General features: G+C 35.4%; 3 protein-coding genes and 1 long non-coding RNA gene across 6 annotated transcripts; 2 read left to right on the forward strand and 2 right to left on the reverse strand.

The window, feature by feature from the left end:
- Positions 1-727: 727 nt before the first annotated feature.
- On the reverse strand, positions 728-8,795 carry LOC133868772 (exonuclease 1). 3 transcript variants are annotated; one of them, XM_062305774.1, is made up of 15 exons: positions 8,422-8,795; positions 7,839-7,958; positions 6,953-7,076; positions 6,682-6,807; positions 6,382-6,591; positions 5,944-6,121; positions 5,780-5,850; positions 4,672-4,795; positions 3,946-4,142; positions 3,772-3,826; positions 3,342-3,688; positions 3,202-3,253; positions 1,277-1,499; positions 1,045-1,182; positions 728-919 (listed from the first exon to the last, which is right to left on the reverse strand). In XM_062305774.1, the coding sequence occupies exons 1-14, from the start codon at positions 8,580-8,582 to the stop codon at positions 1,101-1,103; spliced, it is 2,070 nt and encodes a 689-aa protein (XP_062161758.1). In that variant the 5' UTR covers positions 8,583-8,795; the 3' UTR covers positions 728-919; positions 1,045-1,100. The 3 variants fall into 3 exon arrangements, with proteins under 3 accessions (XP_062161758.1, XP_062161757.1, XP_062161759.1); XM_062305773.1 differs by having other exon boundaries at positions 6,682-6,819; XM_062305775.1 differs by having other exon boundaries at positions 1,045-1,198; positions 6,682-6,819.
- A 3,942-nt stretch (positions 8,796-12,737) lies between these two features.
- LOC133869216 (uncharacterized) lies at positions 12,738-14,779 on the forward strand. Its single transcript, XM_062306172.1, has 4 exons — positions 12,738-13,101; positions 13,197-13,396; positions 13,545-13,611; positions 14,760-14,779. The coding sequence occupies exons 1-4, from the start codon at positions 12,738-12,740 to the stop codon at positions 14,777-14,779; spliced, it is 651 nt and encodes a 216-aa protein (XP_062162156.1).
- A 1,895-nt stretch (positions 14,780-16,674) lies between these two features.
- LOC133868419 (uncharacterized) lies at positions 16,675-18,240 on the reverse strand. The gene is made up of 2 exons (XR_009900330.1): positions 17,567-18,240; positions 16,675-17,097 (listed from the first exon to the last, which is right to left on the reverse strand). It is a non-coding gene; the product is annotated as an uncharacterized LOC133868419 (long non-coding RNA).
- A 1,977-nt stretch (positions 18,241-20,217) lies between these two features.
- On the forward strand, positions 20,218-21,832 carry LOC133868614 (uncharacterized). Its single transcript, XM_062305546.1, has 2 exons — positions 20,218-20,896; positions 20,991-21,832. Exons 1-2 carry the CDS (start codon positions 20,429-20,431, stop codon positions 21,126-21,128), a joined length of 606 nt encoding a protein of 201 aa, XP_062161530.1. The 5' UTR covers positions 20,218-20,428; the 3' UTR covers positions 21,129-21,832.
- The last annotated feature ends 4,698 nt before the right edge of the window (positions 21,833-26,530 follow it).

Below are 26,530 nucleotides of genomic sequence, written 5' to 3' on the forward strand. Positions count from 1 at the left end.
TTAAGGCCGTGTTTGGGGTTTGGTCATTGATTTTGACATCTTCATCGCCCTGTGTTTAGATATTAATTCCTTTCCTTATCCTTTGGTGCATAGCATACAATAGAGTACAAACTCCAAACAACCATTTTTTATAGAGGCCGTATTTGGATTTTGGCAGTACTTATCCCTATAAATTAATTATTGATGAAATCATCTATCCCTTCTTTTTCTTTTTTTTCTGTGTTATTTATTTTCTAAGATAACTGATTGAATGAATCATCTTCATTCCTATACTTAACTGCAATGTCAATTTCAAACTGCTTTCCTAGTCTATAATTGCCAACCTTATCCTCTGAGCTTGTACAGTAGGCTTAAGCATGCTTCCAAATCTGACTAACTGATTGATGAAGTCATTTTTTTTTTTTTTTTTTTTTTTTTTTTTTTTTTACCTTAGAATGTTTGCCCAACTGGGAAAGTAAAAAGAAGACTTTTTGAGGGGTAAAAATTTAATTGTTGCAAGTAGTTTTGTCATGTTATTTCTGGTGATATTGCTGAAAGAGAAAAACCTCTAGGATGGTCATTATCACATTAATGGTAAAATGTTGATAACAAGCAGCTGTAAAGCAGATTTTGCTTTCAATGATGACACTATCCTCTCTGTGTATAATACATGGAACATGGCACAATATGAACTGAAACGAATCTTTTACTTTTGAACACAATAAAGGTGAGCAATGAAGACTGTAGAGAAATCAACTTCATTTTGTATTTGTTTCAACCAGAAAGAATTTTGCACAAATTATAGCCCAAGAACAAGAGAAACGTCTAAAATTACAGAAATATGATTAAAAAAAAACACAAACACATTGATGATCAGGCAGGTGGCAGTGTAAGCAAAGGCCTCCAGTAATCTAAAACAAGTCCCTGTGGCAAGTGAGCCCTAAACAGAAGGAGATAGTAGTAAGTAAAAATAGAAGAAAACAGCAATTGTAGATAAACAAGGAAAAATTAATTTGAGTCCCACTTAAAGCCACATAAAGGAAAGAAAAAAAGACTTTAAAGCACCTGTTGCAACTGAGATGGATCCTGCCCGAAAAAATTATGCAAAATACAATCCAAATTCAATCTCTGCGAGATGCTATTTCAGTTTTCTGGGTCTTTGGTACATATGCAAATTGGCTAAAGTCCATGCCAATGGTTGGCCTTCAATGAAAGTGCACTAAGTTAAAGATTATGATGCTAGTAGTAAAAGTCATAAGAGCAATAAAACTTTGGCATCAAGGTTAAGGTATATTACCTTTTGGTACAAGTATTTCGAACATCTTTCAGAGGAGCACGGAGACCGCTGGCACGAGAACCAGATGACGAGCATCTAAATGATGATATTACTGAAACAAATTTTTCCATTGATTTTTCTGCTATTTCAGAATAACGGCTTAAATGGGAAATGTTAGATCCAAATTTTCCTTCTTCAGCTTTTGTCTCTGTAGATGTTTTGTTGAAGTCAGGAACAGAGTGACCTAAAAGGAACGAAACATATCAAATGTTTTTTTCAAAGTTAAGAACGAAACATACAAGACGTCTTATCTACTATGTTAAAAAAAATCTAGCACAGACCAGCCTTAGGTACTTAGCAACAAAGGCATGACTCAATAAGAAAACAACTTAGCTACATAAATCAACTTACAGAATCTTAATATACCTTTAAAATCAAATGCAGGTTCATGCAAACATGTACCTATAATTGTCAAATCTTTAATTTCAACCATATGAAACAAATTGCTTGATCTATAAATAACTTATTATAGATTATGAATATTGTTTACATGGAAATCTTAGAAAGAATTAAAACATCTGGTTCTTTCAGGTATCTAAGTCAACATGTGCTTACAAACCACAAACTTATACCTGTCTAATGCCATTCATTAGTTTTTTTTTTTTTTGTTTTTTTTCCCCCTACATCCCTCTATAGTTTGCTCTACTGTATTGCCTCCTGATCTGATAGCTGAAGCTTCTCATTTCGCTCTGTGGTCTCTCGATCATATTCCTTTAAGGCCCTTCTCAGCCCCCTTTCAGAAACATTTCTGTAAAGCCATATAATTCCCATCCTCTCTTTAGTTATTCTCCTTATTTAAGTACTCATCCAGATGGTTTATCCTCCCATACAATACATCCTCTTCATCCCTTTTGTATTCCTCCACAGGAGATCTTTTCACCATGTCTTTCTATTACAAGTTTCTATATTATCATTTCTACCTTCATCATTGCAAATGTTCAATATCTTAGATGCTAGTTGATCAAGGTACCAACTTGCAGCCCAAACTCAAATGCAATGAACTTCCTAGTAGATGGTTCTTTCCCTGGTCTGCACAATTTGTCAAATGATAGGACGGACCATACCAATCCAGCCACCTTGCAATTGTTGTACCATTTTAAGCCTTCTTTCATAGATCCCTGCGGCGACCTTGACTATAGACATCATTTAAGAAATTCATGTGCATTCATTGATCAATCAACATGAAGGGAGCTTCTATTCTTCAACATCAACGACGTTAATATCGTAAATATATGTGCATTCCTATTATCTTATGCTATCATGAAAAATTAATCATTCTAGAAGCTGATAACTCTTCAAGGATTCCTTTTATCTTATGTGCAAAGATAAGAGGAATGCATATATCAGCAGTGATCATTCTGATAAGAGGAATGCACCACAATAGACAAACACATTTGCAAGCAAGCAACATAACTTTATGGTATATAATCATTCCTTTAAACAGAACTCCCATAATTCTCACATATTGTCAAGATTCAAGTTCTAGGAATTACAGCATATAACTGAAAGTCTATAAAGCTAAAGCAGGAGTTCACTAAAATAAATAGCTTTTAACTAAACTAAATAGATGTTTTCAGCAGTTATAGATGTACTCTGAGACCATAACAGGTTTCAAAAAGGTACCGCCATAAAAATGAATGACAACTGAAAATAAAATAGGAACTCATTGAACGAGAAAGAAAGCTTCATATAGCAAGACGACATAAGATCAAACAATCACATCTATGCTTAAATACGTTAATCACATAAGTCTAATTTAGTAAAGGATAGACTTGAAAACAAAGAATTCAGAGTCACAGCTCGATGAAAAGTATAAAAATTAAAGCAATAAATAAATTTTACTTCTCGGATAGAGTTCATTAATAACTCTTGACATTGATACATACCATTATCGGGAAGAGGTGCATCTGTACGCCTTTGCTTCGGTTGCACATTTTCCTGAAGCAGTTTAAATAATAAAAAGAGTACAAAGATTATTCAAGGTGCCATCACAACATAACTAAGAGATTAAAGTGAGAGCACCCACTTTTTGAGAAGAGTCATTTGACGAGGTCTTCCTTTTCATGACTTTGTCCTTAAGATAATTATTTCTGAAAGAAGCATCCCCGGGTATGGTATTCTCATATATATCAACGACATCATCAGCCTTGACCTTCTCTTGTTTATTGTTCACGTCCTTCTGGTTTTCAGACTTATGCTGAAAGTAAGAACTTCTTATGATGACCTTTCTTGTACCTGTCTTTGTTTCGCCCTCAACTGCATCCGGAACATTCTTACATTCATGCTCCTTATGCAATGTTGTACAAGGTTTATGAATTGAATACCTGGGTTGCTGAGGAGTTTGTTCTGGACTTCTTGTCTCAGACACCATATCTTTTACATGCATCAATATTCAAGTGAGTACCATGTAAACTCATCATTGAATATGTAGATCTTAAGGGAAACTATAGCCTTACCAAGGGTTGGAGATTCTGAAAATTCTGGAATTTCAGTGACAAAGCCATCTTCTACCTAAAGAAAGAAAATAAATTAATTTATTATATCAAAATTAGGCCTAAAAAGATTTTAACAATCAACTATCAAGTGATATTCAACTGAAATTTGTCACCACTCCCGTTCATATCACTCACAGGGTTGTCAGCAGGAGAAACAGTGCCAATGTTTTCAGAGTCAATCAGGGATGCTGGCAAGCAGTTCGTTTTACATGCAGCAGCCTCCAACGTGATAATTTCCTTGGAAACAAGAGGAGAGTTATCCTCTGGAATTGGATGATTAGGTGATGTTCGAGGGGCCCTGAATTTTCTCTTTGCTTCAAGGGATGCAAAGCCTTTAGGCGTTAAAGAAAATTGAATTATAAGAACAAAATGTAACGGAAACCTTTGGTGCTCAGCGGTGCCATAAACTTATAAACCATTATTTAGCTTTTAGACTCTAACCTCCCTAATATAATGTCCTTTTCTGACATAAATCACATGCTTATACCTGTTTAGTCCTTAAAACCATCATTTGTGAACTTTGTTGGATGAATTTAAGACCCCAAAAATGAGCTATAATTTGTCCAAATACAACAGTAGGACATATCAGCAGTTTATGTGCAAAGGAAAATGGAAATTTTGTCTAATGTGGTTCCAAGAAAAATGGTAGATACAGGCCAGATCTCTACAGGATGATCCCGCATCACAAGACATGCTCCTAGCATTTTTTTGGTTCTAAAGCATGAACCAGAAAAAATATGACAAGATACATATAGAAACTCATGTACTTAATTTTTAAAATGTGAAATGTAACTTACAAAAAGGAAAAAGAAAGAAAGAATGAAATAATCCAAGCCAAGAAAAAAGGGCTTCAAAGGATACAGAAATACTTAGTCAAGAGATTCTTCTGAACCGGCAAATCTAGCTTTTTCCTCACGCTATCAGGATTAAATTGTTTAAGTTGGGATGTTTTGTAAAGCACCATGTCAGCACTCACATTCTCTCCCTGTTTGTCAAAAGATGGACAAGTCGAGCACAACCACAAGTAGTGAGGAGCAAACTTTAAGCAAAGTGTAACAAAATTAACTAGTTCAATTCCCCAAGTCAAAAGTAACATTTTCATCTCTAATGCAGTACAGAATAGACAATATAGGTATCAAAATGAAAGTTGAAAGTTCTCACTATTCTGCTTTGCTATATTAATACCGTTGGAAATTACGCTGACAAACCCAGATGACCCACAAAGTTCACATGCAAAGGCCTGAAACCGATCCATAGACCCGGTTCTATTGTGCCATGTCTAGTAAGAGATTCACTCCAATATCAGTGAAATGCGCTCCAAGCCAAATAACATGCTCAAGCCTACTTCGAAAGATATACTCCTAATTTATTGGATACGAGATGCTTAAGCCTAAGCCATCATCAGGGTAACCCGACGATTAGGCTAGAACGTAACAAAGCGACAGCTACATCAAAACCACCATAAAAGGTGAGTCCAAGCAAGGTAAAAGGGACTTTTGGCCCAAAGCTTAAAACTCATACTTAGTGCATTTCAATTTTCCTCTTAAACACTATTGACTTAGGCATCATCGCTATTACCAGACTGAAAAGAAGATTAACTATCATACACAAGATACAAGACTTGCACTTTCTAATTGATTCACTTGTATTGGATTATATAGACCAGGATATAAGATTAAGCCCGGTCATAAAGTTTGTGCTTATGAATGCACATGTACAAGTACTTAGCTAAATATGATTTTAACAAACTCTCCATTAGTTAATATGATTCTTGAGAAACTCTCCCTCAAAATCTTCCTTTTTTCTATTCTGAGTAATTTTCCATTTATGCTTTTCTTCTTCTCTCTTTCCAACATAGGCTAATTGGAGCACAAGTGAAGGAGGGCACCTAATCAATTGTACAAAGAATCCCAAAGCAACTGCCCTTGAAAATATGAGAGAGAGAGAGAGAGAGAGAGAGAGGATGTACCTGAAACTGCATTTTGGTAAATGGATCAAGATCACCTTCTGCTATGCCTTTCGCTGTATGTTGTGATATCAATGTATCCTATGTCAAGGATTTCTAGCATTTCAACTATTAGAGCAAAAATGTGCAGAGAATTAGACAAATAAGCTGAGTTGTAAATAAAGGATATGGGCCTAGGAAGTCCAAATCATCTCCAACATTATCAGATATGTCGGACAAATGTACAATTTCTTCATTGATAGGATCATAAACCCGTTGATGCTGGAAAGTCAATATTGCTTTCTTGAATGATTCTTCATATAATGGAGGGACAGAAACAGTGCTGTACCTCAAGTGCTTAATTACCTATATTGAGCCAATCAACATTTGGAATATATCAAAAAGATTAATAATTCACCAACTGAATTTAAACAACTTCTGATAAAATCTGTGAGCCGGTTGAAACCAAAAAACTTCTTTATGCTCACAACCAAAAGCATTTTCTGGTATCTCTCCATCTTTATTTTTTTCTGTTCTCTTTTGTTTATGTGTGCTTACATGCGTACACTGCTGGTCTATCTAGTTAAATATAAGCGGTTATCAAGTGCAATGAAAATGACACTCACCTTGTCGTAACTTTTGAACTTTTTAATTAATGCATGAGCCCTTTTCAGGCCCATTCCTGGCAATGACTGCAAGTAGTCACATCCACTCAAAATACACATCTGAAGAAGCATCTGCTTAGTGAAACCTGCAAAACTGAGATCCTTGTTCTGTTGTAGCATGGAATATTGAAACTCAACACCTTGCCCAAACTTGTCCATTTTAAAGATAATCTGGTTTCAAGAAAGAAGTTTAAGTGTACCAACCAAATATTTAAAATAATGAGATAGGAAGTTAAACTAATCAACTTCTCTTTAACTCACTCTGGGACAACCGAATGGTATAAGATCTGAATCCTCAGTGATAACTGCTGCAACTTGTTTGCTTATTGCCAAGAAGGTCATTTGGGCATCTGCCTCGTAAGGGGCCACAACATAAGACACATTCTCCTGTTTCAACACCTTCCATATGAAATAATGTCAATAGAAAAGGAGATAACATTATCAAGCAGCATCTAGAAATATAAATCTATTTCACGATCTGATCCTTTTGGAGAATTAGTCCACTCTGGTGCCTCAAAAAGCCTTTTTCTACCTGGATTAGTTCGCGTGCAATCAGAGGTGAAATATCAACAGCTTTCTGGTAGCACTCATATGCAGCAGCAGAATTTCCTTCAGTCTCGTGCTCAATAGCACGTGCAAGATTTGCCTTCCTCATCCTGCATGTGTATGTAGACAAAATTTCTTTAGTGGAAGGCTTTAATGATTACTCAAATTTCAGTGATCAAAAGGTAAATACAACCCTTTACGCAGTCCAATAATCCATGTCTTTTTTAAGACCAAATGTCCAAACCCGTTGGATCTCAGTATAGAGAGCAGTAAAGAAACAACACAAAAGGTGCCAAACAGCAGGGAAGCTCCATATTGTATATTTTGGAGGCAGATCAAAGAGACATCTAGAACAATGGAATTTTTCATTAGAGGAGGTGGAAGGTATTACAGATACAACAAGATTTTTCATGATGAAATGGCTTAATTAAGTGTTTCAACCCCAAACAAGAAAGTTATAATGAGGGCAGAACAGCTAGAGCTCAAGTTGGTGACTACATACTGTCCAACTCATCCACCATTTCTAGTACTTAACACACCTAAAAACCCAATCTTAAAACAACAAATACCAATCTGAACTGTGTCTGTCTTATTTAGGTTAGGAAGAATATCATAAAGCAGGCACGTTTGACTATAAAAACAAATTTGAATTTGAGTGGAGAAATTGATAAAACAGTACAAAATTATATATCAAGAACAGTACATAGCAATCAAAAAGAGATGAAGAACTAATGAAGCCAATTCCAACCAGTTAGGATAAGGCTTTGCTGCATTGTCCACTACTAAAGCCAGCCATCTAGTTGGGCAAAGACCAACAAGCTGCGCATTACCAATGCAAGTGGAGGTGAAACTTCAAAAGATATCTAACATACCTAGCACGCTTGTTCTCTTGTTCACCCTTCATTGGCAGAAGACCTCCATCGAATACAAGGACAGGTTTAACTCCACAATTTCGTAGCAGGTTCACTCTATGCATGCAATATTCAACGTGCCTGAAAGATCAGATACAAAATGTAAAAGTATTACACACATGTGACACATTGGATATCGAAAATATGAGTGAAACACTGACTTCCCTGGAATAAATGATGAACCCTCTCCTCAACTCAACCAAAGAAACCCAAAAACTTCAACCAAATTATCTTTTTCAACAATAACCATTTTTCCATTTCTTCCCCCCAAGCTCTCTCGGCAGATAATCCAAACCCATTAAGAGCAGAGAGGCTGTGCGAGAGTTGATTTTAGGTTTGGGGGCATTGGAAAATGCATCAAATGCCCGAGACAAGAAGACAATCACCCCAAGTCAATAAAATCAACGAAATCTTCGACTACATTTTGCAAAAGAGACGTTATTCATTACTTGGGCGCTTACCAAGAAAAACCCATATCCCAAATGTTGACAAAACCATTGACACCTTCAACTAAATTACGAAATCTAACAATATATGTACACACCTGGTGGTGGGTAGGCCTTTGCAGAGCTCTCTGCTGCAAGACAAGGCACCCTTGTGGAGCCAAGAATAGGTGTCGACCGCAACACAAGAGCCCTCCAATTCCTTGATGTGGATTGGCACCATGATCGATTTCAGCAGCGGCAACAGCCCCTGAATCCCCATGTTGCTTCTCAACCTATACCAGGTTTGAGCTGGGGACCAAATGCTTTATTTAGCTACTACCAAACTGCCTCTAATCTTCGATTACAGACCAGAGCATTTAGAGAGAGAGAGAGAGAGAGGGTTTTATGAAGCGAAACAATGTGAGTAATTCTGTGAATATGTGATTGTGCCCCCAAAAGAATTAACATGGCGGGAAAGTTTTTGTCTGTAAGATTGTGGGGTCCCAGATAGGGCATTTTGGCACCAAGTATGCCATATGCAGTGGATTAATGCTATCTGAAATTATTGAGGTACAACTCTTGACACAATTTTAATTGTTATATTTTAAATTAATTATTCGATTTATTTTTCTGTATGTAGATCCTACGTATTCAATGGTTAATTTTAAAAAAAAGTTATAAAAAATGTATAAAAGTTATATAAAAGTTGTAAATGTATCATATCTTTAATGTTGTTTGTACATCACTCGGGCATCGAGTGTACACCTAATGCACTTTGACAGTATGGGACCCATATCATATACATGGACGAGATATAATACATTGTTATCCTATGATACAACTCCTGACCACCTTTACGTACGTGGCAACTTTTATTCTTTTTTTTTAGAAAAAAAAATCTCTAAACTTAGCTGGGGGACCACCTTGCCACATGAGAAAGGTGTCAAGAGTTATGTCTTTGAGTGACAAAAGATTATCTCTACATGGACTCACACCAAAATGCATTGGGTGTACACCATGTTGACGTACAAATAGTAGGCTTGGCCATTCGGGTTTCACTGGTCGAGTTCGTGTCAACCCGACCAACCCGTTTATATAAATGGGTATGACACGAACCCGACCCGATTATTAATCGGGTTGTGACACGTAACCCGAACACGACTAATAATCGTGTAACCCGTTAACCCGACATCAATTTCATAGTATGGTTGTTGTTTTTGACCTTTTCACTTTTCAGTTTTGCTTTTTACCTTCAAGAATTGAACTGAAACAGAAGATCTTAAACGCATTGAAGAAAGAAAGCTCAGAGAGAAACAAAGACGTACTTGCCGGCTGCGGAAGTATTTTGATTTGTGATTGTAGGCTTTGTAGCAATCGCAAGTTTCGCAACCCTCTTAGTCTCTCCAAGTCTCAAAAGCTTTTTCGATTTTTGCTTTTTGGTTCTAGAATTTCGGGTTTCGCTGTCCCGGTACTTTCTACTTTCTAGTTCTTTTTTCTTCTTTCATTTTTTTTTATATAACATAACCGGGTCAGAATCGTGTTTGGCAGGTCAACCCTATTATGACCCGAACCCGATTATACTAAACCAAAACACTATTTTTCCGTGTCGGGTTTGCAGGTCGTGTCAAAAATTGTCAACCCTAACAAATATCATTACTTTACGCAGGGGGACCGGGATCCCCATCCCTACAATTGAGAATCTCACTAATTGGACACGGAAATGTGAGGACTCGTGTAGCTTCTTTGTCTAAATAGGAGCTCATTGGTTGAGCATGGGCTATTGTTCGAACAATTTGCTCGGATAAAGAGTTTTTTGCTCGGGTAGGAAGTCCCTCTTTCAAAAGGTCCACAACTTTTTCGGTCATAACTTTTTGGGTAAAAATTGTAGAAGAATGAGGATCCCCCACACTTAAGAGTCTGATCACTAGCAATTCGAGCACCCTAAGTGCATGAACCTGATCCATTGTAAAAAAAAAAATTCCCCATTGTATGCAAAAGGGCTCAAATTGCTTCCCATTATATTTTCTCATTATAAAAAAATAAAATAAAATATGGGGTATTGGGATTTTTTTTTTTTTCATATTGTAAATCGCTCCCCACATTATTTTTTCTCATTATCAGGGAAAAAATAATAATAATAATTGGGTTTTTTTTTTCTCATTAGTTTTTTTTTTTCATATTCTATTTAGAGGGACAAGTAGACAATTTTTTTTTTTTTAAAAAATAAAATAAAATGAAGGGAGAAAGACATAATAATATACTCCATATTTTGATATTACTTGCATCAATATCTACTCTATAATCTTAAAATTGTTGACCTATTTATGTGTTTTAATTAAAATTATGGTTAAATACGTCTGAGTTTAACAACTTTATTTTTTGCTTTTTGTGATTTATTTCGTATCGTAGATGGTAGTTCATTTGTTGCGAAAGACGGATATGGTACCTTCGTCTAACTTCTATAAAAAAAATTGACGAAAGTCGACGTCGCATGTCTTAAAAAAATTGATACGCGTCCATATGTATAATTAAAAAAAAAAAAAAAAAAAAAAAAAAAAAAAAAAGAAGAGAGGAAAGAAATAGGGATGGCTCCCCATAGCCGATCTGAAATCCTATAAAGGTGGTTTGGTTACCCCTAAGGGCCAAACTCTATCTCGAGTATTTTTTTATTTTTATTTTTTCCCATTTTGGGCTTGTGGGGTGCCAAACCACCCCAAGAGCCATGAGGGTGGTTTGACCACCCACAAACTCGACGATCAGGGTGGCCAAACTCACCCTCAGGCCAAACGGAGGTGGTTAAGCCACCCCCCAAGGCTCTTAGGGGTGATTTCGGCCAACTCCAAACGGATCATGAGAGTTTTATTTATTTATTTATTTTTTAAAAAAGTTTATTATTATTATTATTTTAAAGTTTATTATTATTTTTAATTATTAATTATACATAGGGACACATTTCGATTTTTTACGGCATGTGGCGTGGACTTCTGTCAATTTTTAGACGGAAGTACAATTTTCGTCTTTAGCACAAAACAAGGTACTATCTACGATACGTAATAAATAACATGAGACAAAAAATACAGTCATTAAACTACGTGGAGCAAAAAATATTTAACCCTTAAACGTAACAAATCTAGTTAAGTTGTATTAAGGATATATTTAGACAATAAACATTATTTGATGTGACTCTCAAAAAAATAATAATAATAATTATTATTTGATGTGAAAAAAAAAAAAAAAAAAAACAATTGTTAAACGACTACTATTCTGTAATTAATAAAGATTTCCTGAAGAGTTTAGAATGCAATGCTCTTAAAACTACACGTCGTTCCAAAGGCCCTTGGGTTCCCATCTCCTTCCCGCGCGTTTGTCTTTGGACTCGGCGTTTCGGAGCTCCAATACTTGTTTCCCAATCAATGCGCGACGCGTGGACTATTTGTCTGCCTTAGCCAACAAGTAACAACTGAACGTCTTTCTCACTCCTCCTTCGCTCTCTCACTCTCTCAGTCTCGCTCTCTCGCTCTCTCACAACCGATCGCCGTTTCCGATCTCTGCGTCACTGAGAATCGTCGCTCCCGATCCGCTCTCTCTCACTCCCGTTTTGCGTTCCTTTGTCTCTGACGCACAGCCATCAAAATACAGAGGTAAGTCCAAACCCTAACCATTATTTATTGTTTTTCTTTTAACTTTTTTTTTTTAAACTATAATCCACGGCAACGATTGGGAGCTTGAATTAGGGTTAGGTTTAGGGTTTGAGAGAAACGATCTCTCGCGCTCTGTCCCGGGAAAAGAAAACGGAGCCAAATTTTCAAATCCTAGTGTGCTGTGTGGTTTGGAGCATTTTTTTTTATCATTATTTCGGGTGCTACTTCCTTTTTTTGGCTTTTACTGTTGTGTGGGGTCTGAGTGATGGGAAAAATTGTTGGAAGAAACAGAGGCATGCCTAATCAAGATGAAAACAGAAGATTGGCAATCCAACTGTAGGACCGATGGTATTGGGTTCAAGTCCTGAGAAATGTTTGTATGTTTTGACAATTGAATACCATGTGTTTGTATTTGAGTGAAAGAAACATTTTCTTCCTTTATCCTGCATTTCTCGGAAACAATATACAGAGCATATATGCGTACAACTACCGTAATGTAACTTAAATTATTTAGATTAGTGAAGCCATTGCTTGCCATAATTAGGAGGTACACTCATTGATGATGGTATCATAGATTGAACACTATTATCTCATACTTTCTGCTTGCATTAATTACGCTATCGCATTTCATTAATTATTTATCTCTTTTCTTCATTTATTTGTTCTTCTAAACAAGACTATCAGTTGCATACTCATTCCACAAATAGTTTATTGTGTTGCTTATTTGCTGAAAAATCGTTTGTCGTGCTCAACACCTGAAAACTGGCTTTGTTTAATTCTTGCAGATTCTCATTATGGGTGCAAGTGAAGCCATAGTATTTGAGAAGTTCTCGGTCAAACACTCCTGGAAACGACCAGAAGCCACTTGTGGTATGCGATCATGTGGGCTGTCGCACAATTCTATGACCAGTGTGTCTGATGGTGGAAAGAAGCTAGATTTGGAGTATTTAAAAGAAAAATCCTCTGTGCCAAGGTCTCGCAAGCGTGAGGCTCCGAAGTTGATGGAGTACCAAAGGGTGAAGAGGCAAAGGATTGATCATAGTTTGTCTTCGCAGAGCTCCACCATTTTGAAACTACAGACGACTCATCCAGCTGGTTGGGTTTCCAACCAACCTGTGTTAGTATCCCATATGAACAATGCAGATCCAGATTCTAATGGTGAGTGACTATTTCTATTTTACCATAAATATGTCATATTTTCTAATATCTCTCCATGATCTAATTATTGGCTTGCTGTTGGTGATGATGTGTAGGGGCTGCAAGTGGTTTGGACAATGAAAACACATGCCTTGGTTCTCAACACACAGCTCCTGCCACAGATGTTGCTACTCTCCAAGGATGTCCAGTTTATGATGTACATCCGTCACCAAAGAAGGCTCTCCGTGCGGCAATGATGAAGAGCAGGTTTTCAGAAACTATTCTGAAAGCGCAAAAGAAGACACTTTTTGACCATGTAAGATAAGATTTTTATTATTGAAAGAAAAGACATTGTCATGATGTAACATTTGGATGCCTCTTGTGCTATTTTTTTTTTTTTTTTAATAGATATGTGCTATGTTTTCTAAGTTGCTCATACATGCTATTTTCTTGTTTGTCTTTAGGGTAATAAAGTAGATCCTTTGAAGATGCAGCGGGAAAAGAAAAGATTTGAAAGTATACAGCTTCAAGGTGAATTAAGCAACTTAATATTTTCTCTCCCCCTCTCTTTTTGCTCCTTTGAATGATTTTTTTTTTTTTTTTTTTTAAAAAGGTAACTTAATATTTGCTTTACTTACAAAAAAATTAGGATATATTGGTTTGTAAAGGTCCTAAAGAGCAAGCACTTTTCTTCGACTTTGCAAGACAAGCTCTAGCTTTATGTATTTTATAAGTTAGAATGATTATATGATTTATTGATTTGTATAATAATACATATATATTATCTTATGCTCATTGTCTATATTCTTTGATTTTAATATTATATTATCATTGCATTATTGGATGTGCAATTTAGCAATTTCTTAGCTTGTTAGACATGTTAAGTTTATCGTGGTTCTCTTTTGTCTATTCATATTTAGAGAATCTCTGGATCAATTAATTCATATGAGCATACCTTCTCTTTTGATAAAATATGTTTGATTCGTCTTAACATGACCAAAAGTTGGTTGCATTAGTGCAAGACTAAATAGTAGTTAAGCTCAACGGTCATGTTGCCAAATTTCTTCTTTGTGTCATATTCAACTATCTATGACCAAGAGATTTTATGTTATTTCCTCACGACTAAATAAAAAACAAAAATGAAATTAGTTTCCATTTAAAAGACTTGAGATCTCATAGGGGTTAATTAGTAGTTTTCACTTTATATCATTGGCAAACAGAGAGTGAAAAACTGCAAATAAAATGATGTTTACCTTCATATCATTTTTAGAAAAATTAATTAATTGATTTTTTATTTTTTTTTACATTTGGCAAAAGAAATGAGAAAAAGAAAGAAAGAGAAAGTTGTGCTATTTGCTCAACTTTTGCAAGCAAGTCTAACGTAGAGCGAGAGATTCCATCACCAAGTAGTCTTTTTTTCAATGCAGGATACACATTGTGTGAATATTATATTAGGGATTTATGCACAAATTTATGTGCAATTATATCACTAGAATTATTGCAAATTGAATAGTGCATAAAAAGATTTAAGATTTTGGTTTATACAGATTTAGTAAAAATGAAAGAGGAGGATTTGCTTTGGTAGTCACATGAATCTGTGTAGTTTGGTGTTAACAACTGTGAGAACTTGTTTTCCACCTCTAAATTAGGTTGGATGTGATATATCTATATTTTTGCAGGTCAAGAATTTACAAAGTAATGCTTATTTTTTATTTGCAAAAAGGCCAAGATTTTGTTTGGAACTTATGATAGTATAATGTTGTGAAGAATGTAGTACTATTTTAGTCTTGTTTTTTTAAGCTAATTTTACCATATTAGCCTTTTCTATTTTTCTGTAATGCTTTAATTGTTGGTAGAGGCATTATGGTTTTTGATCTCTAAATTAATGCTTTGTTTTCTTAGAATCCACTCAGGCACTCACTCGTTTAAAGTCAAGTTAAGCTACTATCTCTCACGTCCCAAAGAGGTAGTTCAATCGACTGAGGACTACGCCTTACGAAGCGGAGATCATTAGTTCGAATCTCGCTCCCCCCTCTTGTGTGGATATGTCAAAAAAAAAAAAGCTTCTATCTCTCGCACACATTTCGAAACAGAGAAACATAGGTGTAATATATTTTATTTATCCATTTATTCACTATTAACGTATTGTGATGGATACTTTTATTATGTAGACTATAGACTGCAGAGTGCAAGTGTTTTGAAAGTTATCTATGAGCATTTCCTCTACAAAAACAACTACAATATATAAATATATAGGAAAAGAGAAGTGAAATCATCTGGATATCATTTGCAAAACTTTTCATTATCATGTTCTTCTCTTCATATTTCTTATGAAAAAAAAAATATGCACAGTGGTATAATCATTAATTTTACAATGGAAATATGCTATCAATACCTCAATAATATGCTATCAAACTAGTTCTCTTTTCAGTTTTCTTGTAGTTGGTTTATTGTGAGTTACTCATTACTTGCTTTTGTACTAATTTTCTAAAGCTCATGTATAAAGCTATTATGCTAAGAAAAAAAAAATAAAAATTTGTAGTTGTTATTTACCTATCAATATTAGTTGTCTTGTATTATGTTGTTGGCATCCACCTACCATTTCACTTTCATTGACATGATTAAATATTTAATTGCAGAGATGACAAAGATTAAAGCCCAAATGAAAGCGGCTGAAGTATACGAGGTAGAAGCTGAATTGAAGCAGCAACGAAGAATAGAAAGAGAGAAGCAACAACGAGAATCAGAAAGGGAAGCCTTTCGAGTTACACTCCAAAAGGTTACCTACTTTTATTTAATACTTGTTCACATCTTTAGCATATCAAATATAATTTTCGACATTGGGTTGAACTTATATCTGATGTTGTGCACCTCTATGCAGATGACAAAAACAGTTGATTTAGAAGACAATCTGTGGGCTCAAAAAGAATTTGATATGTTAATTCGGTCTTCTTGTTCCTATTTTTGGCCTCGTGCTGCACATTAAACATGCATTCTAGTGTTGTTTGTAAAATGTTAGATGAAATTTTGTTTTCAAATGTAAATTCTATTTTTATTTGTAAATAGTAGTATTGTTCTAAACGGTAAAGTTAGCTATTTGTAAGGAGAGAGAAATCAATAATCTTTAAGTTCTTAACTACATGACATAGCATAAATATAGGTTCTGCATACATGACATAGCATAAATAGTCTTTTGTATGTGGACATCCACATGCTCTTTTGAATATACAATTCTTTTGAACAGTGGTCAAGTTCATTAACTTAGTACTATAATATATATACCAATTGTGTAATAGGAGTAGAGAAGAAGGGAAAAAAAAAAAAAATAACCCACAATGTTTCTACTTTATGATGAAGCATGCATTATAATACTCTCAAAATTAATGTTCTTACAATAATCACAATGCTAGCACAAGAAAAAAATGGATTATTTAAGCAAGAGACTGAGTTTTTTTTAATGTGGCTATTCTACTTGAACATGATCATTGGAGATTGAGCTTAGATGATAAAGTCTCTGTACCTCTATTGAGCTAAAGAAGAGAGAGAGAGAGAGAGAGAGAGAGAGAGAGAGAGAGAGAGAGGATAAACTGAAACTGAAGTCCAACCAACTATAAAGTATAATGGCAATTAACATAAAAATGACACCATACAAATTACAATGAACACTATGAAAAGATTATGAAACCAATATTGTACCCTAATCATATACCAAACAACCTATATCTATTACATTCAATTTCCATTTACATTTCATAAAAGTCCAAAATCAGAAAAATCTATTACACCTTCTTACCATATGCCCTCCATTCAGAACCCCATTGTATGTTTGGTAGCTGTGTGGAATTGCTTGATATTTCCTCACTTAGGATATGCTAAACTCTTGTATTCATCAAGCCATCCCAAATCTTTTACCATCAAACACAAATTTCAATCCATAAAATTGCAATTATTGATCACTCTGATGCCACCTAATCCAATAGACACCAACGTTGGCAGATTCTCTAGGAACTGTGAAGGCTGAATCAATAAGGTAATTAAATTCAGGGTTTTCCATGCACTTTATCCACAGAAAACCCACTCAAATTTCTCTACCACATAACAAACTTAACTCAACAATCCAGAATTAATGCTCTAAATCGTTCCTAAGAGAAAGCTATGAATCCAAATAAACACCCTGCTTGAACCAAACAAAGTATAAAGTAAACCACCCTCTATCCTAAGCCAGAAATTTCATGAAAATTCGCAGTCCTACTGACATCTCAGCAACCACAAGCACGAGTAAAATCACAGATCCACATATGTTCAGTTAGTTCATAAACCACCCTATCTCTAAGCAAAGGAGCTGTATTTTTCCTTATTTCTTTTAGCAAAAAAAATTACTAAAAAAATTTCAGTTTTAATCCCCAAAAACCAAATCTTTCAGTCTCTCAGCACTCAAACAAAGACAACCCAGAAGAAGAAGAAGAAAAAAAAAAAGGACTTTCACCTCCAGAAGTCTTCGACGGCACCGAAGGCATAGATCTGCCTAACAGAGCTACCCCAAGCTGCCTGCTTGGACTTGGCGGAAGGGCTGTCGAACCAGAAGGTCTGTCCAGCGGATGTGGGTGGTTGACCACCGGCGTGGTCTATTGCATCTAGTCGTCGTCTCCCCCTTCCTCATCTCCAGGTCCGCCAGCAAGAGGGTTGGGGCGCTGGTTGGTGTGTGTATTTATAGTAGGAAGGTGGCAAATGGAGCGGCACTCAACAGCCCGTGAAATTAATACGTTGGGGCTGATGGGCTTTTCTGTTTTATTTAAGAATGTTTTCATTTTTCACATCAAATGCCCAACATGCTCCATCTCCGAAACCACAGCCCATTTAACCAACGTTTAAGTGTGCAACTGCACCATGCTTTAGACTGGGCGGCGAGCGTCGGGCGTCGACCCAAAGTTTCTGATACCTTTTCCAAAAGCGAGTCAAAAGATCTTTCCAGTTTCCAATATCATTGAAAAAGACAAAGACGGAGCAACTAAAATAGAAATTTGGCAAAATCGTGATTTATGAGAGCTCGGAATATTGATGCATGGTCCAATTTCTATCGGTGGCCGGACGTGAATTTGCTGTCGCAGTCGAAGCATAACCCACGGTCCTGTCGGTCCTCCATCTCCGCTGCAGTGATCTTTTTATGGGATGCGTGGTTGGTGTTATAATATATTATGAGATTTGATTTTAGATATTTGATTATAATTGATTGTAATTTCTTATAATAAGATTTAATTGTATTCAAATTTAGGTTGATTAGATTTGATTTTCTATCTTTTAGGTAATTAGATTTAATTGTATTTAAATTTGACAATATGAAATGAATAAGAGTAAAATATCTTCTCAAATAAATAAATAAATAAGAGTAAAATATCACCCTTGAAACTTTATCACGCCGATGTAATCATAGACCAAACCACATTTTTATTTTTTAATATATCTTTTCTTCTCGATCTGTAGGACTCACAAGTAGGTCCTATCGTCCTACAAATTAAATAATTGATTTTTAGAAAAAAAAAATGTATAAAAGATATAAAAATATCATTTCTCCATAAACTCAGGCATGCTAGTGATCACAACATGTAGTGTCTTGTTATTACTCAAATGTGTAAAATTAGACATTTAGTAGATCTCTTGTTAAAATTTGAAGGACAATGTTAAAATATAAATTAAATAACTAAATTATATTATCCAATCAACTCGAACATTTAAAATTAGTGGTGAATATTTAACACAGTATTAAAGTAGCTAAAGATTTGAATTCAAACATTGTATTTTCGATCCACCTCTTATGAAATTTTAATTAAATACTCGATGTGTTATGCATAAAAAAATATTTAAATATTATTAAATAATTAATTTCAACTTATCATGATTTAGCAAAGAATAAGAACTTATGGGAGGTTTGAACAAACCCTTGATTATATTCATTTTAATTTATTCCATTCTCTTGTTTTATTTATTTATTTAGTTTCTCCTTTCTTTATTAAAGTTTATCAAAGGCACAACTTCATCAAAGTTTCTCCTTTCTTGGCAACCTCGTATCTTTCGGACGTGGAAAGATGGAGTCCACTATCTTTCTAACATTCAATTAATGGTGGGAAAAAGAAAGAGACTCCTCCATCCAATGCAACCAACTCTCTCTACGAAGATTCCACCTTCCTCTTTACTCTTTATCATTCATTACTTTGGAATGAAATGACGCCTATTTTAAGATCATGTTTTGTAGACCTAATCCCATTATAATGATCTCCTACTCTTTGCTTCCACCAACATGATCCAAGAACCGACTCCAGTATTTGAGTAGCCGCTTAACCGGTTATTTAATAACCGACGGTACCCGATTATTTAGACCAATAACTAAAATTTAAAACATTGAGCCTTTTTGGCCTAATTTAGGTATTTGGCCTACTTTTTGAGCTTAATTTAGATAATTTTTAGCCATTTAATAAAACATTTTAACCTTTTTTGACCCAATATGTTAGCCTAAGTTGGAATGAAAGTAAAAATATATATATAAAAAATTATTATTTTAATTTTTAAATAAATAAATACACACACATATATACACCCGGTTACCGATTTTAATTTTTTATAAAACTAATAACCGCTCCAATATAATCCGATTACTGGCCGGTTATAACCTACCGACTTTACACCCTTAATTATTAATTACTCCTCACTGCCTTTATAAGGCGTGACCATCCCTTCATACGATAAGAGATTCTACTATTCATATAGGGGTGGATGACTAGTTGGCACCTAGAGGGGCCATTGCCCTTCACCCAGGGGTGGCACCCCCTCTCTTGGTGAGCCAAGGGATGTAACTCACTTGATAAGGGCGGCAACCTCACAGCCGTACTTGGAATGTGTAACATTGCTTTTAATTAAATAATAAGTTAACCCTTTAAAAAAAAATATTAAAGTTAACGAATGAATCAATTTGAAATTAAGGTAAAATCTAAAAAAATTAATTATCAAAATTAAAAGCTTAAGAATTAAATTGAAATTGCGTGAACTAAGTTTGATTTTTCTCTTAAAAAAAGAAAGAATTGTCTTTATCTTTTCACATTTTCATAAAATATCAAAAGACAATTCTACCATCACTTTTACACTAAACGGAGAGCGCCCTCTTCATAAATGGAGAGATCCAAATTCAAAAAAGAAAAGGTGAGCCAAAGTGTTTCTCTCAAGCCAGGCCGCCCAGATATTACCGGTTGCCGGTTCGTTCCCTTTCTTCGTTTCCGAAATTCCAAAATAACTCCGACCCAACTCCTTCCCACAAAATCCTTACCCCCGCGCAACCTCTCTCTCAACTGTCCGATCAATGGCCAAAACCGCACCATCACCCTCAACCTCTCGCGTCCTCATCATCCTCCTCCTCCTCCTGAGCACCGCACCGAAGCCCTCCCACTCCCTCTCCTACTTACATCACGGAACCCTGGTCTCCCTCTCCCACTCGGTCATGACGCAGGTGGCCAACCTCCGCGACTCCCGGGGCGACATCTCGGGCACGCACCGGGCCAGGCTCATCGCCCAACACCTCGAGCGCGGCCTCGGCCTGGGCTTCTTGGGGTTCACACCGTCCGCTGGCTGGGACTACCTCAAGAACTACGCGTGGAGGTACGTGAACTACGAAGATCTGAGCGGCGCCATTTCGGGCGCGAAAATGCTGCTGAGTTCTCTGGGCGAGTTGACCCGCATGGGCTCGCACGCCGAGAGGGCCGCATGGATCGGACGAAATTACAAAAATTTGCTCGGAATCTCAAATTCGCTCTTCCAACGGCTTCTCAAAGTAAGTGTTTCGTCAACCGGTACGGCTCTTTTCTTTTAATTTGGTTTGGGTCCATTCTTATGGTTCAGTTCGAAACTGTTTGAAATATTGACAGGGTGCACTGATGGAGGCGGTGCAAAGAGAGGTGGCGGAGGGTGGGTTACTGAGGGACTGCCTTGAATTGGGGGCGAATGACTTGAAGGGATTTCTTCCGAGACTTGGCTTTACAATTCTATTCCACCTCAGGCGATGATGGGCGTGATGATATATGACACTCCATGGGTTTGCCTACACACGGATACTTCTTTATATTATTAGTAGAATGTGGAAAAAAAAGGCTAAAGATTTTTTTTTTTTTTTGGTGGAAAAATAGTAAGGACCTTAAGGCCTGCTTGGGGAAGTTATGTTTTGGGACTGTGATTTATCATCTTTGGAGACATAGAAATGATCTCCAACATGGGAATACCCCAAAGTCAGAAGAGGTTATTGTCGCTAGTATTTTGTGGAAGGTTAGGTCTTGAATCTTGGCCAAAGGAAGGTTTAAAAATCTGTCCAACCACATACCTCTTGTGCATCGGTGAAATTTACAAATGCTGCTGTCTTAAAGTGGGGCTGGAACCGGATAGTTGCTGTCAATTGTGGTTGGGCTGCTGACCTTAGAGATACGGTACTAATCTGGTGTAGAGGAAAAGAGGGATACAAGTCCAAGATCCTTCTTGATTATACCCAACAGACCTTAGCTGAGTTGCAAGGATTAGGAACAGCTGTTCTTTTCTTTTCTTTTCTTTGGTTGGGTTGGTTTTATGGTTGTTTGTTGCAGCAATAGTTTCTGTTGCTTTGTATTCTGTTGAAAGTTCTGCTGGTTTGCAGCAGTTCTTGTGCTTTTTGGATGTGTTCCAGTTTTCACCGGAGGGATGCATTCCTTTTGGTTTGGTTATAAAGCTTTAATTCATCAAATTTTTATTTATTTTTTATTTTTTTTTAAAAAGAAAAAGCTAAAGATTTGTAATCTCTCTCTCTCTCTCTCTCACACACACACACATATATATATATATTATTAGTTTTCAATATAAATTTCAACAGATTATTTATGTCACATTTTTTATTTTTAAATATTATTTTTCGTTGTATTTTTTTATTATGAAAGTTGAGGGAGTGGGAGAGAAAATAATAATAAAGAAAGACTAAAATGTGCAAAGTGATACCGTAGTAAAATAGATGAAGATGCTCTATTTTAAAGTATCTACTGGAGTGATAAAGTGGCTCATAATAACTAAATAAAGGGTCCGTTGAAGATGGATAAAAATAATGTATAACAGTGTCATGGCACAGAGGAAAGCAATCACACCTCACATTTTAAGTTGATATTATATTATATCAACAATATTGATAAAGAGTATTTTTTTAAAATGTACAATTTTAAACGCTTAATTATGATTTTTTAAGTTAAAAATTCTGTTTTGTAATTGCATTTTGAAACTGCATGTTTGGAAACCGCTAAATTATACAATTTATACAAATAATTAAAATTGGGGTTTTGGATGGATGCTTGTATGATTGTATGGCAAAATTTTATTGGGATGAATCTGATGTCAATGTTATATTGTATGCAAGTCCAAACCCATATAGGAATTCTCAAATTTGTTTTCTTCACTTTAGATGTTTGAAAGACGAGAGAAAGCAATATGGGCTTCTTTACAGGCTCTTTGTTTAGGAAGTGAATTGGATATGCCCAGTCAAATTTGGTAGGCCAGTGAGCTAGGCCATGAATTGATTGGGCTGTAGTAAGTAGCCCATAATAAGCCCACATAAGACCAACTATAGGCATATACCCTCTAAAACCCATAAGTGGATAAACTTGCCAATAAGATTATGAATTCACAGCGGTCTTACCAAATTTACTTATTAAAATAGCTAAATATATATATATATATATATATATATATTTCATTATTTTAGATATCTATCTTTTCTAAGCGTATACATTAGACTTAGACTTTTAGTTTATGGAGTTTTACTATTCGAGTTAAATATGATTTTTCAAAGATTTTTTTTATTCTTTTTCCATCAATTATATCGTTGAAGATTTTTCTTTTTCTAAAAGTCATATTTTTTTTAAATGTAATATTTTCGTAATGGTCATATTTTATAAAATTTATATTTTCTTAACGGTCATTTTTTTTTTTTGGTGAATATAAAATAAATCCCTGAATTTTCACGCATATTTTGAAAAATCCATCACTTTTTCTTCTTCTCTCTCTTTTTTTTTTTTTTTTTTTTTTGACAAATTGACAGAATTTGTTTTTTGAAATTATATTTGGATGGTCTAAAAAACGTAAGATAAAATTAAAAAAAAAAAAAGTGGATAAAACGTTAGTAGAATTTGATATTTGAAAAATAGTATTTGAAAATTTTTTCACACCCAAACATACCATTAGTTTTTCACAAATTTGAAGCAAGTCTTTCCGTGAATTTTTTGTCCATTTTTTTGACTTCTGTTAGTGCCACGTGTCCATTTTCACCACATCATCTTAAAATATATATATTTTTTATTAATTTTATTTAAAAAGGAAAATTAAAAAAGAAAAGAAAAAGGGGTTGGGGGAGGCGGCAGGGGAGGGGGTGGCCTGCGAGCCTCTAGGGTGGCTCGCAGCCACCCCCTAGTCCATTTTCTTTGTCTTCGTCTTCGTCTTCTTCGGCATCACCATCGGCGAGAATAAGATCCTTGGGTACCACCGTTCCTACCTAAATAACACCCACCGGAAAAGAACGAAAAAGATGGACTCTGATCTTGTTGTAATTTTGGTAGAGGAAATATGGGAAGTGTAGGGGAAATTGAAGGAGGAGGAATTGGACATTTCTCGGTGGGAGGGTCTGATGGAGTGATACTAACAGCGTATCCGAGGGAAGGTTGTGGTGGATTAGCCATTTGAAATTCAAAGTTCTCTGTATCGAAAAAATAAAATAAAAAATACTCGAGGACCCAGAATCAAGAACGGGACTGTACAGAAACTACAAGGAATACAATCCCAAACCGTGTCCTACAAAGGAGATACATAGAAAGCTGTTTGAGTTCGAAGGCAAATTCAATTCGTTCATTGAGAAATTTCTACTAACAACTTGTATGTGGTGTCTCCTGCCAGATTGGAGAATTTATTTTCAATTCAAACAATTTCCTTTTTACAAAAACATCAATCAAAATTGTATTTCAACAACAAAAACCCATAGAAAACAATTTGATAAGCTTGAAAGGGTCTTGATGTTATTCAACAGGCTCAGTCTGGAACTGGGAAGACAGCAAATATCTGCTCTGGTATCTTGCAACAACTTGATTACAGTCTGATGGAATGCAAGACATTGGTTCTGGCACCCACTAGAGAGCTTGCTCAATAGATTGAGAAGGTTATGCGGACACTTGGAGACTGTCTTGGTGTAAGAGTACATGCTTGTGTTGGTGGAACAAGTGTTCGTGAAGACCAACGCATTCTATCAAGTGGGGTTCATGTTGTTGTTGGCACTCCTGGTCGAGTGTTTGACATGTTGCGAAGGCAATCACTTCGTTCTGATTGCATCAGGATGTTTGTATTGGATGAGGCAGATGAAATGCTTTCCCAGGGTTTCAAGGATCAGGTCATTTTCTCATTCTTTCTCTCTTCTTATTTTTGGATGAATATTCTTTCTCTCTTCTTCCTTTGGTTTTTATATCCAATATGTTTGTGCCTTGTGGCTTTGATATATACTGCCTCTCAATTGATCTTCTTGTCATCTTTCCCTCTTTTCATTCTCTCTTGTATACTTCAACATAAACCCCAAAAAGGAAACCTCAGTCTTACATGAAATTCATCCAAAGATTTCATTACCAGGGGTCCAGGACTTCTAATACCAAAAACCCACTTGTAGAAACTCAGATCGTGAATCCATGTGTCTTGGTAAAAATTATGGAAAGAAATCATGACATGTCAATCTGATTTGTGCTCCACACGTCCATCACCAGGAGTATATGGAAAGAAAATCATCTTGTGCATGAAAGGAATTTGCTTTGGAAAGAAAATCTGCATGATATGGTCCCCTACTCATACACATCCTTTGAAATTCCAATCAAGTAGGAAAAAGACTCCATATCCGCACAGATTTGCGCTATTTTATTATGGGGCAATTTGGGCATAGTAAAAGTCCGAAATAGGAAAAACCTATTTCTGACTTATTTGTTGCATTTTTCATTAGCATTCCAACGCCACAAAATTCAATGCAATCCGATTCTTGAACCGAAAGTTATGATGAAAATAAAGTGACATGCTCAATCTGGATTCTTTCCATAAATAAAGGATTTTGCCACTTCATTAAAATCTTGGAATTTGAAGGATTTTCTTCCAAAACCTTTTTGCCAATAACGTGAGAGCTGCTACCCATTATGGAGGGAGATATGTGCTTGATTTGGTCCCCACAAGTCTAGAGATAAAATTGATTTGGACATTCCTTGCATCTTTATGTCAATTCCCCAAAAATAACGACATTATTTCTCAAAGACCTGCAAAACACTAAAATACCAAAACTAACAAAAAGTATTAGAAATAACAAAACTAAGGGTTTAACAAATATAAATTAAGGGGCCCAATTATACACTATTTTGCACTCATCAAAAAGACATTGTCATGATGTAACATTTGGATACCTCTTGTGCTATGTTTTTCTAGTTGCTCATACATGCTATCTTATGGTTTGTCTTTAGGGTAAAAAAGTAGATCCCTTGAAGATGTAGTGGCAAAAGAAAATATTGAAAAATATACAGCTTAAAGGTGAATTAAGCAACTTAATACTTGCTCCCCCCCCCCCCCCCCTTCTCACCCCTTTTTGCTCCTTTGAATGATAAAAAAATAAAAAAAATAAAAAAGTGCAACTTAATACTTGCTTTACGTACGAAAATCAAGTGCCTATGATATATCGGTTTGTAAGGATCCCAAGGAGCAAGCTATTTACTTCGACTTTCCAAGACAAGCTCTTTATGTATTTTATCAAGTTAGAATGATTATATGATTTGTATAATAATACATATATATTATCTTATGCTCATTGTATATATTCCTTGATTTTTATATTATATAATCATTGCATTATTGGATGTGCAATTTAGCAATTTCTTAATTTGTTAGACATGTTAAGTTTGTCGTGGTTCTATTTGGTTTATTCAGATTTAGATGATCTCTGGATTAATTAATTCACATGAGCATACCTTCTCTATTGAGAAAATATGTTTGATTCGTCTTAACATAACTAAAAGTTTGTTGCATTAGTGCAAGACTACATAGTAGTCAAGCTCACGATCAAGTTGCCAAATTATTTTCTATAACCAGAATATTTTATATGGTATTTCCTTACGACGAAATAAAAAAACGAAAATGAAATTAGTTTTCATTTAAAAGACTTAGAATCTCACAGGGGTTAATTAGTACTTTTCACTTTATATCCTTGGCAAACAAAGGGAGTGAAAAATTGCAAACAGAATGATGTCTACCTTTATATCATTTTTAGAAAAACTAATTAACTTTTTCTTTTTATACATTTGGCAAAAGAAATGAAAAAAAAAAAAAGAAGAAGAAAAGGAGAAAGTTGTGCTACCAACTTTTGCACGCAAATCTAACGTAGAGTGAGGGGTTC

This window comes from Alnus glutinosa, chromosome 5, assembly GCF_958979055.1.
Source record: "Alnus glutinosa chromosome 5, dhAlnGlut1.1, whole genome shotgun sequence".
Taxonomy (NCBI): Eukaryota; Viridiplantae; Streptophyta; class Magnoliopsida; order Fagales; family Betulaceae; genus Alnus; species Alnus glutinosa.